The sequence below is a fragment of the Monopterus albus genome, unplaced genomic scaffold, assembly GCF_001952655.1.
Source record: "Monopterus albus unplaced genomic scaffold, M_albus_1.0 scaffold40.1, whole genome shotgun sequence".
Lineage (NCBI taxonomy): Eukaryota > Metazoa > Chordata > Actinopteri > Synbranchiformes > Synbranchidae > Monopterus > Monopterus albus.
In genome coordinates this window covers 4,694,263-4,714,176 of record NW_018127920.1, presented here as the reverse complement: position 1 = coordinate 4,714,176, position 19,914 = coordinate 4,694,263, and the positions used below count along the sequence as shown (strand labels likewise).

The window sequence follows — 19,914 nt, the reverse complement described above, 5'->3', positions numbered from 1 at the left end:
TTGTCAAGATAAACTGCAAAGCATAGCAGCCCAGCACTTACAGATTTTTTCCTAGTTTGGTTTGTTTATGTTGTAAGAGCTTACCCCTTTAGAAACACCTTTTATCACAATTGCCAGTTAGCAAATCTACATCCTTGAAAATATAAAGCCTTCTCACTTAGAGTTGCCAGTGGCAACACTTCAGTGATGCACTCAGCTTTGTATTCTTCATTAAACTGCATTAGTGTATGCTGTGCTGTCTATTTTCAATAAATATACCAAATATTTGAGAGACTTGGTATCAATATGTGCAACTTAAGGTTAGATGTAATGAAAGGCACATGAAAATACATTTGTTTTGGAGTTGTTCCTCAGTATTTTCTTCTCAGAAATAACAATGAAATACATTAAATCATAGCAATAACCAGTAAGGTCTCAGTATTGTGACATGATCCTGAGTCAAAAATGACTCCTGGCCTCTAGCTTCATGATAGAACATGCTCCACAAAAAGCACCAGCCTGCAGACAAATTAATAATTACCCGAAAGTCCAAATCTGAGAACATGCATTCCGTCAGCTTAAAGAAAAGAATGTCTACTACACTATCTCTAGTATCTCATTTTATTAGGTGCCTTAAAAATTCTTAATCTATGTTGTCATTTGAAACATCAGTATAATGCTTTATAAATGTTACTAATGTAACTTTATAATTCTCTCCCTGTCTCCTTGTATTGTGCAACTTGTATCCTGTTTTAATTTATTATACCAAACTATGGTGGATTGTAAAAAAAAATGTACTGAAGTGCTGAAATATTTAGGTACTTGTATGCTCTTATTGTACTGCTACAGTGGCTTTAGAAACTATTCAGACCCTTTCAGTTTCTGTGTGATGGCAATTTAAAATTAAATCTGTAACACAAGAAAGGAAAAGGTGAAGAATTATGACTTCCAGAAACAACTGTATACATCATTAAATGTCTGAAAATATTTTTACAAATTATTTTACAGCTTTAGTTTCTAATTACCTTGTATATTAAAATTTAACATCTAAAGATCAACTTGATAGCAATTTAAAATGTGGTACAGCTAGATTAAACTGCTAAATGTTTTGTGCCTAATGAACATAACAAATACTTTTACTTTTGATATTTTAAAGAGTAACTTACCCCCTATGAATCTCTTCTTTACTGACCTTTTCACTTTTTTTGCAGGTGTAATCCAGGAATCACTGTTGGATATGGTTACATTTCTGACCACACCCAATAACCCCAAGTGTGATGTTGTGTTCAAAATTGAAAAACAAGAAGGGTCATCCAAACACTGCTTTTCAGCCTGGTAAGTTACTTAAGCACAATTTTAATTGCAGGACTTGGAACTGTTAGGCATTACTTTTACAATGAGACATTATGATATTGATGATGGCAATGGATCACAGGTTTCACTTCTGTCTCTCCACCTGGGGGCATGGGTGTACTGTCAGAGTTGAGAACAGCCAAACAACTTCTCAATATGTGTTTTTGGTGGACTTTAAGTTACTTTTGCAATGCCATAATAAGCTCTGTCCTTTGGGATTCTGGCAGGTCATAGTAGATCCTACTGGTATCAAACACTTTTCTGTAGAGCAGTAAGTCTTGTAGTGTTAACTTGTCATTCTGGCCTGTCCACACAGTTAGAGTGTACCTGTGAGCAACATGGGAAAGCACAAACGTGTCATTATCAGCTCAAATAAAAATGATATTCAGAATGGCATTCATGTAGTCTTATACCAGTCAAATCATCTTTTATTTCATTCAGTAATTGAAGCATGGTTTGACCTGAAAGCCTGTAAACGTCCCTCACATTCTCACCTCCAAGTGATGCAATTTACAAACATTCTCTCCCTCCTCAGTATGTTCTTAACTCTCAGATGACTAACAGCTACCACGTTGAGAGCAGTGGCACAAATTTTACACCTGCTTTCTCCTGATGTCAAATTTCCGCTATAATTCCATCTCCCGCAGTGGTGGTAAATCAGGCGCTTCAGTTATGTATACATTTCCACTGTCTCCTCCCTTACACAGAAACGCCTTAAAACATATATATTGCAAGAGACTATTGGGGGGGGCGGCTATGGCTCAGGAGATAGAGCGGGTCGTCTCCTAACTGGAGGATTAGCGGTTCGATTCCTGGCTTGTCCAGTCCACATGTCGAAGTGTCCTTGAACAAGACACTAAACCCCCAGTTGCTCCCGGTGATAACACCAGTGTCTGAATGTGTGAGCATTTGGGAGTGCGAATGGCCAAATAGTGTGAAAGCACTCTTGAGTGTGCTGCAATGTGTAAGACCATTTAGCATTTACCAAATGTGCAAATTCCTGCAGTGCGGCTTTTCTTCTTTTTCTCCATTGCTAAACCCCATTGTGACTCCTTTATATATATGAACATGTGATGTTTCACTGTTTACCACCAAAAGATGAGCCACAAAAACTTAATATCTCCCAAGGTGTTGAAATATGAACATGACTGAATTTATTGCACTGAAACATTTTACTTTGAAAACTAACTTTCCCAATTTATATGGTCTGAATTTCACTTTGTGAAATTCTGAATAGTTAGTTTCAAGTTTTGCAATTTCAAAACCTTTATTTCAGCATACATTTATTTATTTTAGGATTCTCAAATTCAGACAGAACAATTTTGTGCCTGTTATTAAAAAACTATACTCAATTTGTTCTAGTTCAGTGTGCTCAAATCAGATCTAAAAATTCAAGCCAAGTCAAAAAGTCTGTTTTCTTAAATATGGTTGTTCAAATTCAAGATATAACATTCAAATCTGGACATCTGGGACACCAAGGACAAGCAATCAAGCACAAATGGAATCGATCTGACCATGAGAATCAATGTGCTAATCAAACTTTTGAATGAGGAGAGACTTTATGTGGTTAATGTGCTCGAACATGCTTTAGCTGTGAGTAATACAGTAGCTAGATATCATTGATGATCAGTGCAGATGATGACTGGCTCATTTGGGTCAGCCTTCCTTACATGTGGGGGAGAAACACTAGCTTTTATTCGCCAAAAATTCAAATTAAATACTTTGGTTTTAATCCAAACATATAAGAAAATGTTGTGTTATGTTACAAAAGGGGTGAACAGCAGCACTTCCAGGTTAAGAGAATTATCTGGTTTATTTTTATTTTAAATTGAATTCAAACCACTAACAAAACTATCAGGGTTGAACTTCCTTATATGTTGGCGTGAAACAGCTACGTTTCCATATGCTTAAGAAAATTATTTACAATATTAATTTATTTATTTAATTACAGAAAAGATTATTAATTCAGTTTTAAGCCATACATCTATCACAATACTATTGGCTAAACTTCCTTGAAACTAAACCCTGACACTAACCCGTAATCCCTGCTAATTATTTAATATTTTGAGAGAGAAACATTAAGTTTTACATCTATCAGTCTTCAGGGAGCAACAATGTGTGTACTGATGGTCAGACCTAATGTAATAAAATCCCTTTGATGTGGGATCTCCGGTCTGTGGGTGTTGGTCAGTCCTAAACTAAAACTAAAATCAAACTAAAAGTCATGCTGATGGGACTGTCCTCACGGATTCCAATATTACCTGTCTGATTGCTGCAGAAGCCATGTGAGCTGGGAGAAAGACTGGGCCAGGAGAGCTGCACGCACTGGGAAGGTGACTGGATGTTCAAGGGTTCTAGATATGTCCTCCATCCCATGCACCATATCCCAGCTGTAACCTGAAAAAATTTAAACAAAACATGTGTATGCAAGCCTCCTTCTCACTGTATAGGGTTCAAAAACCATCTAATATATAATATTATAATAATATAATAAAAATAACATACTTTTCTGTCTGAAACTGGTCTAGAGGATAAGGCTAGTGTTTTTCTGTATTTTTCTTGTTCTCAACAAACCACATGCAGACCAAAACCAACCATGAATAGTTGCTTTGACCTATCAAGTACTGTGTGTGTATATATCTTATTCCTCTGTACTATAGAGTTCCATTATTGTCCAAAAACTATTAAAAGAAACATCTGTGCCGAGTCAAAATGGGGTGCACCTCCAAAGTGGTTGAGAATGACCAAGCTAAGATCCTTCTTTCAGCCCTTGGTATTTCTCCAGCTTCTCGTGTTCCTTCTTCTTGATGTTGCTATCACTTGGGATTGCTACATCTATCACTATGGCCTTCTTCTTCTGTTTGTCCACCACTACTATGTCCGGTTGGTTGGCCATTACCAGTTTGTCAGTTTGTATCTGGAAGTCCCACAGGATCTTAGCTTGGTCATTCTCAACCAGCTTTGGAGGTGTATCCCATTTTCACTGTGGGGCTTCCAGCCTGTACTCGGCACAGATGTTTCTGTACACTATGCCAGCCATTTGGTTATGGCGTTCCATGTAACCCCAGTGAGAGGGGTGACAACCAGGCACAAGGACAGTTTCTTCCCCCAGGCCATCACTCTGATGAACACTTGACCCAGGACAGTACGACTGGACAATAACCCTCAGTGCAATACCTGTAAATATACATTGTACATATCAATCCGTCGACTCTAGACTGTGTGTATATAGTACTTTATTTTTACTCCTAAGGCACATTCCTTAGCTTGATTGCACATTACTTCTTTACTTCCGTTCTCTGCCTTATATCAGTTACTTGCCCACTGCTGCCTTACATAACGCCATGTACATACTCATTGAGAGCCGCTGTACCAGAGTCAAATTCCTCATGTGTCCAACACACCTGGCAAGTACAGATTGTGATTCTGATTTAGGATCCAACAAGCACCTTCTGTTGTCTTGGTGTGTCAAGGTTATAAATGAACAGAGTGGTGTGTCTTGTCAATTACTAAATATGAATAAAACCGCTCAGAATGAATGAGGTGAGGCTGAAGTGTTCACATGATATTCTTCTTCTGCTATTACTAGAATAAAGGTCTCCAAGCAAAAACAGCCAGTGTTACTCAAGTGATTTCACCTGGATTATCTGTCTCAGCAGTCCATCCTGTAGTCCAGCCAAGAGAGAGCACCATGCAAGTGGGAAGAGTTCTCACAGCCGAAAGAAAAGCCTGAGGGTCCAGAGGTCTTGCCTGTCCCCCAGGACCAGGGAAAATATCTGCATTGATCCACACAGGACAGCCCAGATCAGGCAGCACTTCCTCCAGCAGAAGCACAGATGGAGACACTGCTTCCAGACTGCATGGAGAGTACAACACAGTGTTAGCATCACACACAACCATATATTACATAAAAGAATATGAAAGGGGTTTCACCTCTTAAAGTCTAGTTTTATTCCCTTGTTGTGCACTTTCACTCGTTCCAGCCACTCTTTCAGTGTGATGTCGCTGTCTGTGGTGGGGGGATGTGCCATGATTGGCTCTTTGGAATCATGACTGCTCAAACTTATGTCAGCTTCAATCATATGAGTGGGACCTAAGGGTTAGTCAAAATGGTCAGCGAGGAACTCAGGACATTAGATTGGTCAACACAAAAATAAAATGTCTCTCACTATTCACTTATCTGTGAATTTACAGTGGTCATGTCTATTCAATTCAGACCAAATTCCAGTTTATTACAACTAGGGTCTTATGTTCTTAGCTTTGGCCATCAAATTTTTTCCAAGTTGTGATAAGCTGGTATCATCCTTTAATGCATGTTTCTGTGTCCACCCCCATTGTGATCTAAGAAATAGAGGTGTTATTACACTCAGTGCCCAGGAGGTGTTCTTTAGATGGCGCTATACAGATCTTACATCAAATGAGCAATCCTGGATTTTCTAATGCCAGCTAAGGTTATGCAGATATTTCAGTTCTTCAACCCCTACGTGTTGTCGATTAGAAAAGCTGGATTCAGTCATCCAAGACAAATGTGCACTATTGCGGTCAGTGACTAGACTATATACAGTACATCGACAGCTGAAACCATAATCAGCTGGTTTCTTATTGGCTACATGCAGATTTCTAAGAAAAGAGTAGGTCTGTCAAAGCAACAGAGAGAGATTCTGCTGGAGGGTGACAAACAATTTTAAGATTTTATTTGCATTTTACTGCAAAATAAGAACTCTGCAAAATGCAGAGATATGATAAAATGGCAAACAGATTAAATGCAGAAGTATAATATTTAAATACTTAATGTCACCATGACTAATGTCTCCTGCTTTGATATGACCACTCAGTTTGTAGTATCTCTGTTAAATGCAGAACTAGCAATCCTGTGCACAGCTGCATGCTCATAGATCCAACAGAGTGACAAGCCGGAGCAGGACAACACATTTACAAAGTAAAAGGAATTCAGCACACACAAGAAACATCTGGATCATCTGCATTTATTAATAGTTGTTTAGATGATGAACTTGTGTGTGCTGGAATTCCTATTACTTCATATAATCTCTGTATTATAGCCAGGCTAAGTACAAGAATAATGTGTAAACTAGTATTGTAGCCTGTTACTGTTAGTTCAAGTACCGGTGTTATTAGTTTTTCTTCTTAACTTTGCCTCAATAATAAAATGACAATTTTGAAATCAAGTTTGATGTTATCCACATTTATTCTTTTCTGTATAACAGTACAGCACTTCTCAATCTGTTCCTACAAATAACTGTTTTAATACATTTCAGCAAATGATTAAGTACAGTTGTCTGCTCCAAGACCCTATAAATCTGTGAAGTTATCTTGTTTACAATGAATAAACCTGAAAACTAACCTGCTCCCGAGCAGGTTTGAGATTATAGACATGTTGACATGACAGCAAGTCCTGCGAGACTTTTGAAGAACCAACAGATCAGAGATAATGTGAAATTGTCAACAAAGCTATCCAGCTCATGTACAAGAATTTAACCTTTAAATGCAAAGGGAACCTCAGCACTGGCCAATTTTATACGATTTTTTTTTTATCATTTAACATTTTAGTCATATTGCACATTGTTGTGCTCAGTTTTGGTGAACAATATATAGTTATTAATTGTATTAACCTACTTATTCCAGCTCGTGTGTATTTGTTTTCATTCATCATATTGTGACTGAAATGCTCTAAAGCTATGTCAACTTCATTATGAGGAAATCTAATAGCTAACACTTCTGATAAATCTTCACACTACGACTTCAACTGTTTTTTCCTTTCACTATCAATTCATCTGCCGTTTGCTTTCTTGATTCATCAATTAGTTGTTTTGTCTATAAAATGTCAGAATAACAAAAAGTCAGTTACAATTGTCCAGAGAATAAGGTTAAATGTGTTTTTTGCCTGACCAACAGTAAAAATTTGAGTTTAACAATGATGTAAAACATCAAATCCTCACACAGTACAAGTCAAATTAGAGATGGGATACTAATTTGTATTGTCATCTAGCTCCTGAAAGAAAAACGATGTCCATATATTTCATAATTACATTAAGAAACCTTCATGGTAACAGAGAACATCTGACACCTCAACATGACTAAGTACAGTACAAAAATGCCAACTGTGTTCTAATAAAGAACATGGTATAAATGCACCTGCAAGAGCCTCTGTCAGCTTGTTCCTGGAGTTGACAGCGTGTGACCACCTAACCTCAGCAGCGTCCCTTTTCTTTATCAGACCCTGACTCAAGAAATACTCAAGTGTCTGGTCAGCCATTCTTTCTGTGACGAGGACTGCTGCTATCTTTCACTTTCGCTTTAGTTCGGTTAGTGAACATGAATATAGATGAGCGGATCAAGAAGGTACAGTAATGTTAGCTAGCTAGATTGTTATGAATAAAATCGAAGGCAGCTAAAAAAAAACAGACTTTAAATATCTGACTGTGAGTAAACTAACATATGTTCACGAGTAAAAACATCAGCTTCTTCTTTTGGTGTTTACTGGCGGTTTGCAACTCAACCTAAGGTGCATTACCTCCACCTGCTGAAAAAAAAAAAAAAAAAAAACATAACCTCACACGCAAATCCGGTTAAGAGCAAGGACACGTTGAACTTCCGGTTACGAATTTCCGAATTAAAGGAATCAGCAGTAGTTTGCCAAAACACATATACTGTATAACTATATAACTGGGCTCGGCCGAGATGAGCCAGGCTTGCACTGAATCGATCACTTGCAATCGCTGCACAATGCCTGCAGTTTACTTTTCGGTCGGGCGTAGATGCCGCATGAACCACTTACGGTGATGCGTCAACGCGACCGCCATGATTGTACAGGGACTCAGGCCTTCAGAATCAGAGTCCGTTTTATTGGCCAGGTGTGATGAACACACGAGGAATTTGACTCTGGTACACCGGCTCTCAATATACAAACGGTAAAGCAGCATAAGGATGTGTAATATAACAAAATAAGAAGTATAATAGCAACAAACAGTGCAAACAATGTAGAATAAGCAGTATAAATAGACAAACAATGCAGACAACAAAGGAATATTCGTTGAAATGAGATAAATAGGGATAAAAACAGAGTACTTAAAACTAGAGACCTGTACAAGTCTGTATAATCTGTACAATGTATATTTACAGGTATTGCACTGAGGGTTATTGTCCACTCATTCTGTCATGGGTTGAGTGTTCATCAGTGTGACAGCCTGGGGGAAGAAACTGTCCCTGTGCCTGGTTGTCTTGGTGCACAGTGACCTGTAATGCTGTCCAGAGGGGAGGAGTTCAAACAGATTGTGTCCAGGGTGTGAGGGGTCAGTAGTCATCCTCGCCACCCTCCTTTTGACCCGTGACGGGCACAGGTCCTCCACGCTTCCTAACTGTATTTAAATGTATGAAGGAAGATCTATTCACAATAAAAGTAATCATAGATTGTTAAATTAACCCCTGATTTTACAGCAGCTTAGTTTATTACAAATTCTAGACAGGTAGCCTATTTTTAAAAGAGTACTTGTTAAGTTAAATGCAGCTTTTAATATTAACACACTTTTGTATATCGTTTGTTACACAATTTTGGTAAAATTTTAAATAAACTTAACCCTAACTTAGGCCTACCTTAAAAGGTAGGCTATAAATGTTTGTGTAAGAATTAATGAAAAAGACAAAACACTGTAGTTAAAAGATTGTCAGGCTTCAGACTGGTGTTTTTAATTACATTTAAATTTAATTTTAATAGTATAATGGTATGATTATACATATCTATATGTAACATTTTTTACTACAGAGTGGGTACATTTTGGCCAGCCCTCACTTTATGTCTATCTTAAAGACTTCATCCTAACAGAGCACTTCGCTCTCACAGTGCATGTCTACTTGTGGTTCCTAGAGTCCACAGAAGTAGAATGGGAGGCAGAACCTTTAGCTATCAAGCTCCTCTCCTATGGAACCAACTCCCAGTCTCAGTTCAGGAGGCAGACACCCTCTCTACCTTTAAGATTAGACTTAAGACTTTCCTTTTTGATAAAGCTTATATTTAGGGCTGGATCAGGTGACCCTGAGCCTTCCCTTAGTTATGCTGCTATAGGCCTGGGCTGCTTGGGGGCTCCCCATGATGCTCCAAATTCTTCTCTTCTCTCTCGCTGGACCTATATGCTGGTAGTGGCAGCTGCAGCCCTGGAACAGGCAGCGATAGTGCAGCTGTCAAACCAGATGTGACTGTCAAACCAGTTGTGACTGAAGAATGGGAAGGGACAGGGGAAATGCCATCTGAACTTTCAGGTGCCGTCGTATTGCTCAGGCTTCTTCAGGACTCAGGCAGGTCTCCCTCGGCCGAGACTGTGCTGGGAGTGTCGGGCAGGCTGGATTCCTGGGACAGACGGGGACTGCTGCAGCGGGGGTCTGTCTTGGTCCACCCGTTCCTTCTGGGCTTCTTCCTTCCTGGCCCTCCAGGACAGAGGGCTAGCCATGTTCCCTCGAAAGGAGAGGGCGTGAGGTCGCAAAGGGCCAGGCCAAAGTTCGAGAGGCCGAGGGCAGGGAGAGAGCACTCATCTGGATGGCAGGTGCCATAGTGCTGCAGGTCTGTCTCCCAGCCATGGAACTCTACTTGTGTCAGGGTTTTTAAATAACGTTATATTGCTTATTTGGACAAACATCTGTTTTCCTGCTCTACAGAAAACATTGAACATGTGTGTCTCTCCAGTTACCTTTTTCTCATAGAAGAGCAGGTATGTTGTTCTCCACCTGTGGTGACAGGACGAGGTGCCTGTTGTCTCGATGACCTCCTTGTCATTGTACATCAACCAATGGTCTGTCACACCACCAGGGTTCCTCCGGTAAACACTGTCACATATGTAGTGGCCTGCAAGGAGGAGAGGACACATTTATTAATGATACACCTGAAGAGGAAGTAGCTTCATAAACCTTGATGTCTGACTCATATTCAGTATGTGTGGCTGCCAAAACACAACCAAACACTTACCAAAGAAAGCTGTGGAGCCCAAATGACTGATGATCACCAGAGAGCAGCAAACCTTTGTCTAGAAAGAAGCACAGTTAGCTGCACATTTCAACACAGGTATTCTAGACAGATTCATTTCTATATGATTTTTTTTCCAAATCTTCTTCTTTCTAAGATCAGTTTATATCCTGAATGTTATGGTTGCTCTCTCTCGATGGGGAGCGAGAGAGGGGGAAACACAGCAGACTCAAAAGGCAAACTCAGATATTGGTCTAAACAAAGTCCTTTAATGGTGTAACAGAGGATAAGTTGAAGAGAACTTCACACAGGGCCGCTGACATTGAGAGGAAACTAGGACAGGAGGATGGATAGATGTCTGTCCAGGGAGATGTACGGGGGGCTGTGAGAAGTCTCTGAAAGAGTGAAGGGAAAACGGTGAGTAAATGTTCAGACTGTACTTGACTCACTGGGTGCTGGGTGAGGTGCTGGTCACTGGCAACAGAGGAGGAAATCGCTGGTGTGAATTGGCTGAAGGTTTTGGGGGGGCTGTTGCCCACCCCGCAATGCAGACAGACAAAGGAATTTTCATTGAAATGAAATGAATAGGAATAAAAATAGAGTACAGTGGCGGTTCTACATTGAATTACCCCCCGGGTGAGACCCCCAAGACAAACTTCTTTCTCAATTGCACAAATCCTTCAACAGAACATTTGAAAACCACAATTCTGGTTGCATACCTTTATCTTTTGCTCAGTTTATCTCTTCTTTTTTCTTTTTCCTAAATTGGGCACCTGACAGCTTTGACCTTTTTCCCTCCATCGCTCTGTTTTTTGTTTTGTTTTGTTTTTTTTTTGCAATCAACAATCAACAGATTTCCCATCCCCCAACACTGTCACTCACGACCAGAAGTCAAGACTAAACCAATTCACCTTGTATTACCAATTTTATTAGCCATTTAACACAATTTGGAAAAAACAAAAATGTGCAAATTATAGGTCTGTGTTTATAATATTATGAATGAAATGTTCATTATTTGGAAAAAAGTCAAAGTGTCACTGACTTAGTTTAGCCTACTAAGTGACCACAGGCTTTGCAGCTTTAAGTTTCTGCCAGTAGGTTGGAATAAGATGGACCATACAGTGATCAGAGAGTTGGAGGGCTGCATGGGGGACAGAGCGATAGGCGTCTTTTATTGTTGTGTAGCAGTGGTCCAGTATGATTTTTGTCCCCTAGTGGGACAGGTGACATGCTGTCTGTATTTGGGCAGTTTGTGGGTTAGATTTGCTCTGTTAAAGTCCCCTAGAACAATGAGTGGAGAGTCGGGATGTTCTAGCTCCACGCTAGTTATCAGTTCAGCCAGGAGCTGTAGTGTGCTAGAGTGGGTCTGCGGCTTTAAATAGACACCCACCAGGATGAAGCTTGAAAATTCAGAAGGAGAATAAAAAGGTTTGCAGTTGATAAAAAAGAGTCTCTAAATCTGTGTTACATGTTCTCTGTAGCACCGTGTCATTTGTGCACCAACCTTCATTTATGTAGAAGCAGATTCCACCTCCTCTCATTTTCCCGGACAGCTCCGTTACCCAATCTGCTCTGAACACCTGGAAGCCCGGTACTTGTAACGTGCTGTCCGCAGTCGAGTCGCTCATCCAGGTCTCAGTGAAGCACAGAGTTAGTCCTATTGACGAGAAGAATTTCATCCATCTTGTTGACCAGGGAGCGGAGATTTGCTAGGTGGATAGATGGGAGTGGAGTCCGGGTCCCTATCTGGCATAGCCTCACCAAGGGCCCGCTCACTTGCCATTGCAGCATTTTTTATAGGTCCCGTATATGGCAGCTGTGCCTCAGATCAGAATGTCCATACAGCATTCTTTGTTCACACAGATTGGAGAAAGGTAGTTTGGTGTGAGTTGTCCTATACATGTATTTAACAGTTCTTCTCTGGTAAAAGTAATCCGGGATGGGTTGCAAAAGACCAAGAAAACAAAGGAAAACAACAAACACAAGAGAGCGCGAGTAACCAAGGCTGCCATTGCTGGCCGTAGTTCATGAGCACACACAACTCCTGCTGCTGGTGTTGTGTCACAATCCATTTCCCCATTGAGATGTGTTTTCCCTAACCTGGTACTTCACCGGCCAGCTGCTTGTAGGTTAGACCCGGTCAGGTAAAACAGTGAGTGTACATGAACATTCCCAGACATCCAGTAACCTCAGGCCCTGTATTTTTCTCCACATCCTCTGGTCACAGTGCAGCAGCAGGAGGTAAAATATATCCACAAAACCATGTGTGAGTCAAAAAATTCTGCTTTTACAATGGCGCCAGTGGATGTCAGGCAAGCTTACATAAATGCACAACTGATTATAACCATTCAAGGAGATCCTTAAGCTATCACTAATACTTAATTTTGTTAGAAAAAAAGTCTTGCGAGTGAGAGTTTGCGAGACTTATATAAACCAAGTTGCTTCTGCATAGAAGTACTAGAACATATGTACACCTCATTTTTTGAGCTTTAGGTCATGTTTAAGATGATAATTCACCATTGTAACATTATAGATAAGTCAAAAAACATGGAAAAGCATGCCATGAGCTCTTTAAGAAGTACAAGCATGATGGGCCTTCTTCACAATGCTGAACGTGTTGGTGTTCCAGGTGAAATTGTCAGTGATGTGAACCCCCACATATTTAAAACAGGATACCACCTCAACCTCAGACCCTCCGGGTGTAAAGGGGGATGTGAGTTGTGCCAGTCCTTCTGAAGTTCACAGTCATCTTCTTTGTCTTTGTGACATTGATGGAGAGGTTGTTAGCTCTGCACCAAGTCTCAAATTTTCCCACCTCCTCCCAATACTTATGTCAACAAATATTTTTATTTGTATTTTTATGTCATATTTAGCATCATAGTAGTTGTTGACAACATTAACAATGATTTGTAGTCACTATGTGGTTTATTCATTTTAGCGTTCACCATTCAAACACACTTCAGTTCATATTGTATATCAGTAAGTGAATGCATCACCGTTCATGCTGCTGTGACGTGTTTTGTTTGCTCAGTTTTATTCACAGACATGACTGAATGAAATTAAGATAAACTGCATGCAAATAGGTTTATATCCACAAAGGTATTGTCCCTTATTATATTCAATAACATTTGTGAACAATAAAAATTTTCAGATTGCAAGGAAGGTATATATCTGTTTGCAAACAGGAAAGCAGGGGGAAAGTCAGCAACTAAGCATAAAAAAAGAGACTGGAATGAATGTTTGCAGGGTTTATTGAATAAAGCAGTTTAGATCTTTATGGGTAAAGTGACCATGATTTGTCAAAAAATGCAATAATGGTTTGCACGGCCTGCACGCTAGTCTCTTAAAACTGTACATCAAGATGTAGTCATACTGTGGTAAAGAGGCTGCCTGTAAGGCCAAAGGTCACCTGTATCTATACAAGCCTAATGAGTTTGGTTACCAAGGGTATAGGAGTAAGTGAGGATTCCACCTTTCTCCAGGTAGCAGTTATGTTCATGGACCCCCAGGGCGATAGCTCTCTCGCAGACTCCCAACAGGTCATCAAAGATTAAGTCGCTGTCATAAACTTCAAGCTTTAGTTTGTCATTCTCCTGGGCCATGAAGTGGGTGAATTCCTCTGACCACCAGGGGTTAGGGTTGTCATTGGAAACTGATGTTTTACCCAGTTTAGCAGCCCCACAGGACACCTTGACATAGCCATCTGTGGTTCCAAATAAGCTGGAAGGAAGATTGCTGGCCCGCAAGTTAAACAGCCTTAGCTGGGCTTCAGCCACAATCAGGCTGCTCAGGACCAACATGACGAAGGGAACACTGGAGGCCATGACTTCACTGGAGCCTATGGAGAAGAAACAATATTTTAACCTCGTACATGGATTTATATAATAAGTCGACCTTTCACTCTTTCAGTGTTTGTGACTGCACTATTTTACTAAATGTATGCTACCAGATTTCTTTTCAGCCACAAGAGGGTCTAATGAGACTCAAAACAAACTCACACCATAAAATATTCCTTACCATTCTTTGCCCCCTTCGGTCTATTTCATGTTTCCTACTGTGGCTACAGTATGAACTAAGGATCTGTGATTGCAACTAACTATGGAAAAGGCATCCTCCAGTCCACAGCTAATGTTAGTTGGCTAACATTTATGTTTGTTTCAGATTTCCCTCCCTGTAGAGAGATCACATCACAAGAATTACAGAGATAGTTATGAGGTTTTTATGAAAAAAATTGCAATGTCATATTTATATGAAGGAAATTATTATTACAAGTTAACATGTATTGATTTTCTTTTGTGAATGCAGTTCACTTTACCACCACTGTTATTCAGTAGTAGCCTCTGAGAAACACACACCTATAAAATGATTTGAATTAGTTAAAATCAAATCTGCTTTCCTAAAATAATGTGGCTCAATGTCAACACCGTACACTCACTGAATTCTCAGAAGGCAGGGAGAAGTTGCATCATCTTCAGATGAATATTTTGTGAAAATTTAGTCTGATAACAGCTGGATTTGTTTGCACTGTTACCCCATTCACTTTATTGTTATCTCTATTCATTCCAAAGACACCTTTCTATGGTGTGGACAACTGAGTCTATTTTTTTCAGACACACTGTCTGCTACCATTTAATTATTAATATTGGATGGGTGGATCGATGCCCAGGTATTGAAACTACTGATATGACATTTTGTTTTCACTATTGATAATAGCATCAACAAGATACCAAAAGCTCTTCCTCACCCCATTGAGTGTTTACCTGTTAATGTGCTATAACTGGCCACCTTCTTTGGGTTTCTTCTACAGATCCTAGGATTAGTCATTTTTTGACTATAGCATCTCCATGTGAGTGCCACTGTATTCTGTTAGCAATTATCAACCCACCACCCTCACCACCCAGGCTCTACAAGAGCAGCTGTCATGGTACAGAAAAAATCAGAGTTGAGTGGAAAGATAAAGCTTTAATTTATTTTAAAAAAGACTAACCTATGTAATTAAAGATTACAGTTGTGCGTTATAAGCCTCAAGTTGAGCAAAATTATTTTAAAATAATATTATTTATGAGCTTTGTTGCTTCTTTAGTTAAACTTGCTTGAAAATATCTCCACAGATATATTCACACAACATGAAGGTGGAAATCCACAACTACTGTAATTAATACTGTGCAAGTTTAAGTACTGCTTGATGCTCTATATTATATTTAATATTTTATTCAGCAAGTGGGGAGACTTAAAAAGATAATGTGTTGTTATGAAAGGATAATGTAAAAATACTGGTAATACACAGTGAACAACAAATTAATTAATCTTTGTAAAGCAATAAAAAAGCTTTGATAGTCATGAGCATCATTTTATCACACTACAATAACAGAACTCTTATGTGCAACATGTTGTTTCACTACAGTATCAGAACATCAAAACAGTAGCAACACACTGAGAAAATATAGCAGTATGAAACTTAGAACAGCTTGATCAGAGGGGATGAAGAGTTTAGATACATCTTGAAAAACATGCAGGGCAGAAATGCACTAAAGGTACAACTTGAAGAACTTGAAAGGGAAAACACCAAAAGCTACTAAACAAAACTACAGGAGCATATATAGTTTTACCTGTAATGTTGATGCCTTGTCTTTCACCGCACTATCTTTTGTTCCCCATGCTTTTAAAGGCCAGCAGACCTCATATCAGTTTGTGCTTACCCTCCCACTACCCTCCCACAACACAGACAACCCAGCCTGTTATGTCCTAGGCCTTATATAATATGATAAACCTATTGGTTTTCTGGTTTGGATTGGCTTGTTAGGCCTACCTTACCTATTATCTGATCGGAGGACTAGTGCCACATATGTAGTTCCTGTGGTAAACACGGAAACAATGTTCCATTTAGGAGAAATAGTCATACTGCGCACTATCTTTGAGTATGCAAGTCAGTCATGTTTCATGAGCTATTACTGACAGTAATAGCCTAATTAGGCTGATGCAGCTGCATACTAAATTGGGCTTACACATGCCATCTGTGTGCAGCACAGATGGATTACTGAACAGGCCTACTGGGCAAAGGTTCAGGGACCCCCAGACCAGATAATTGTGAAGGGACTGTTAGCTAACTTTTCTGTTGGAAAGTCATTCAAATAATAACAAAATGACTAAAGTACACACACACACAAAATGAAAAAAATAGATGCAAAACATCTACAAAGAGATACAAAATCACTACCCAAAAGTAGACAAATGATGAAAAAAGGCACAAAAGATCCCAGAGAGCAAAATAATTACAGAAATATGCACAAAAAAACTGACACAAAGCAACTGCAAAGAGATACAAAACAACTAAAAATAGTCATTATCAGCCAGCTCACTGGCACATGCTCTTGGTACCCTCCCAGGGATGTTGTCCAGTCTTGCTGTTTTGTGGGGGTTGATCTTCCTCAGGACTGTGCGTACCTGGCCTGGTGAGACAGTTAATGGAGGGGAAGTGGGGGGTTGAGTGGTCTCGGTGTGTGTGTGCCTCCTGTCTGTACAGAAGCCATTCAGCTTCTCTCTGTACTGCCTCTTGGCCGCTGTGATGGCTTTCCTCAGTCTGTACTTTGCAGCTTTGTACTCCGTCTCATTGCCTGATCTGGATGCATGAGAGCGAGCATGCAGCATGTGGCGTACCTGACTGTTTATCCAGGGCTTCTGGTTGGGAAACCTCCTGACTTGTATGGTGGGCACAATGTTGTCAATACAGGTACTAATGTATCTGGTCACATACTCAGCATAATCCTGTACGCTGACAGAAAAGTCCTCTGAGGTGGCTGCAGCTTTAAACACATCCCAGTCTGTCTGGGCAAAACAGTCCTGCAGGGTGCCTTCAGCCTCTGGGGTCCAGAGTTTAATTTGTTTAGTGACAGGGTTTGTTTGTTTCAGTCTTTGTGTGTAAGGTGGATACAGGAACAAAGAAATGTGGTCCAAACGTCCAATGTGGGGGCGGGGTGCTGCCCTGTAAGTACCACGTATGTTACTGTAAACATGATCCAGAGTGTTCTTACCCCAAGTGGGAATGTTCACATGTTGGTAATATTTGGGAAGTACAGTCTGTAGATTGCACTGATTAAAGTCGCCTGTGGGGATAAATACAGCATCTAGCGTGCTGATGACATCATAGAGTTTGCCAAGAGCCACTGTGGAATTAGCTCTTGGGGCTATGTGTATTCCAGACAAAAACACACAGCTAAATTCTCTTGGTAGATACTGTAATAGAGATGGCATTTCAGCAATAAAAACTCCACATCTGGCGAACAGTGCTTATAGACAGTCTGTACACATGCTGTTGATAAACACACACACACACCTCCCCCTTTGGCCTTACTGGTGGCAGATGATGCAGTTGAGTTGGAAATTGTGGGACCCAGCGTTCTCTGAGCTTGATTTATCTAGGGGTGCATCTCAGTTTCCTTAACTGCAGCTATGTTTTTGTCACTTGCGTCTCAGTCCCTCCCTCTGAAGACGCAAGGAGGAATGCAAGAAATAGATCCAACGAGAGAGGAGATGAGAAAACATGCTTTCAGGGAAATGAAATATCCTTTCTTCTGAAGTGTAATCTGAAGTAACATCTGCTTCTAATGGCAGCAGCTCAGATGGCTCTCAGTCAGGCTTTAAAGTTATGTGGTGATGATTTTTGTTGACGTATGCATTTACCCATATATGCATTGTCATAATATTACTAAGGGCACACACCACAATCACTTAACATAATTTTTAGTTTTCTTATCTGCATCTTATTAGAACCTGTATTCTGTATTTATAAAGCACTGCTCAGATGCTGGATGCACAAGTCATTTCTGAAGGCAGCAGTGTGTTTTTTTTTTGTTTGTTTAAAATTAATTATCTGCATCATTTATTGATATTGTGTCTGTAAATTCATTCATCATGTTATGAATAGAATGTTTCACACTATTTTTTAGAAATTATTTATTAACTCAAATGTTTCAAATAAGTGTAAATAAATTAAAATATGCCACGTCAAACTATTTTTCTACCCAACATACAGGGATTTTTCAGCTTCACATGACTGAATGGAAACAATGATACAGAGTAAGTAAAATGTGCTTCCAGACTCCTCTCTATGACTATTATTTATAGTAGAAAATAATAGTCTACTAGAGGGTAAATCTGTCAATTTTGCTATAAAACTGTGGTGACGTTGTGACGTACACACAGACGTTTGGGACATTCTACAAGATGGCATACTAGAAAAACTTCTGGGTCAATTGAGGCTCAAGGAGCTAGGAAAAATCAAATAAGGGAATTGGGATGTACCCTATGGAGTAAAAGTCAGCCTATCTTGGCGTTTATTCTTTCCATTTTGACCATTATTTTTTAACTGAGCTCTTACTGAACATAACAAACTGTAACTATCCTGTACAACAGAAATGCTGATGAGGTGTGCTGAAATCATATAAAATAGTTTAAACTGGAAAGGGAAATAGTTTATTATAGAAACTACAAGTAGAAAAGTCCATGTTGCACCTGCTGCCTTTCCCTAAAAAATAACTCCTCCCATTAATGATAATACAAGCCTAAGTGGTTAGTCTTGTCACACACATCTTTGTTTTCCCACACATATTTGGGAGATATTGCATCATCCTCACTGAAGGCGTGTGTGAAAATTTTGCTCCAGAACAGCTGGATTTCTCTGGACTGTTGTTCTTTTCACAGTTCTATTTCTATCTAGATCCACAATAGCCATTTGACATATTTAAAGTATTTCTTTAGTATTTTTACTTTATATTTACTATACTATTTCTTTATATTTAAATACTTCATCTAAATTCTGAAATTCATATATAAATTCTGCAGTTTATTACAATGAAAATTCTTTTTAAAGGCAAATTTGATTAGTCATTCACTTGGTCTTTCAAATTTCTTGCAACTAGAACTGGCCAAAAATAAACAAACATATTTTCTACAGGTATTGCATACATATCAATCCAGTCTACACTGTTAAGCACTGCCATATGCCTGCACTCAGTCCAACACGGACTTGCCTTAATTGCCTTCTATTGCCTACTGGCATTTTATGTTACCAAGCTTACTGCTTGGAAAAAAAATCTTATCACAATAATTTCAATATCAATATATATCACAGTATAAATCGTACTTTTGTCAAGATGACTGGTTCCTTTTAACACCTAAGTGGGATGTGAATATATCAAGTTTGATTTAAATATTATTTATTTTCTCAGAAACTGAACATGACAAATGTGCTGTAGAACATTATACAATTGTATTTTGAATAAATAAAATAGGTTTATATAATAAACTAACATGTTAATTCTGAGCAGTCAAAAGCTGCATTAACTGAATACTTCCATCATTGAGGGATTTTTTTTAATAATGATTGAAAAATTTGAAGGCAGTCTGTCATTTTGACATATAAGAAAAGGTGTTGATAAATGAGGTGAAAAAAGAAGAACTGATGTGGTGGATGAAGGACAAATGAGACTTGCTCAATGTGTCTCATTATTCTGGGGCTGACAGCGCATTGAACAAGCCTCATTTGAACAACCAAGAACTGGAGGCTATGGAGCACATCTGTGAATGATCACACAGGGTGCAGCTGTCTTTGT

At 39.3% G+C, this 19,914-nt stretch overlaps 2 protein-coding genes across 2 annotated transcripts; both read right to left on the bottom strand.

The window, feature by feature from the left end:
• Positions 1-1,042: 1,042 nt before the first annotated feature.
• On the bottom strand, positions 1,043-7,863 carry fam151b (family with sequence similarity 151 member B). Its single transcript, XM_020599287.1, has 5 exons — positions 7,486-7,863; positions 5,266-5,425; positions 4,971-5,188; positions 3,594-3,729; positions 1,043-1,659 (listed from the first exon to the last, which is right to left on the bottom strand). Exons 1-5 carry the CDS (start codon positions 7,604-7,606, stop codon positions 1,512-1,514), a joined length of 783 nt encoding a protein of 260 aa, XP_020454943.1. The 5' UTR covers positions 7,607-7,863; the 3' UTR covers positions 1,043-1,511.
• A 5,684-nt stretch (positions 7,864-13,547) lies between these two features.
• LOC109959749 (perforin-1-like) lies at positions 13,548-15,935 on the bottom strand. Its single transcript, XM_020599357.1, has 2 exons — positions 15,913-15,935; positions 13,548-14,141 (listed from the first exon to the last, which is right to left on the bottom strand). The coding sequence occupies exon 2, from the start codon at positions 14,125-14,127 to the stop codon at positions 13,729-13,731; it is 399 nt and encodes a 132-aa protein (XP_020455013.1). The 5' UTR covers positions 14,128-14,141; positions 15,913-15,935; the 3' UTR covers positions 13,548-13,728.
• Between the last annotated feature and the right edge of the window lie 3,979 nt (positions 15,936-19,914).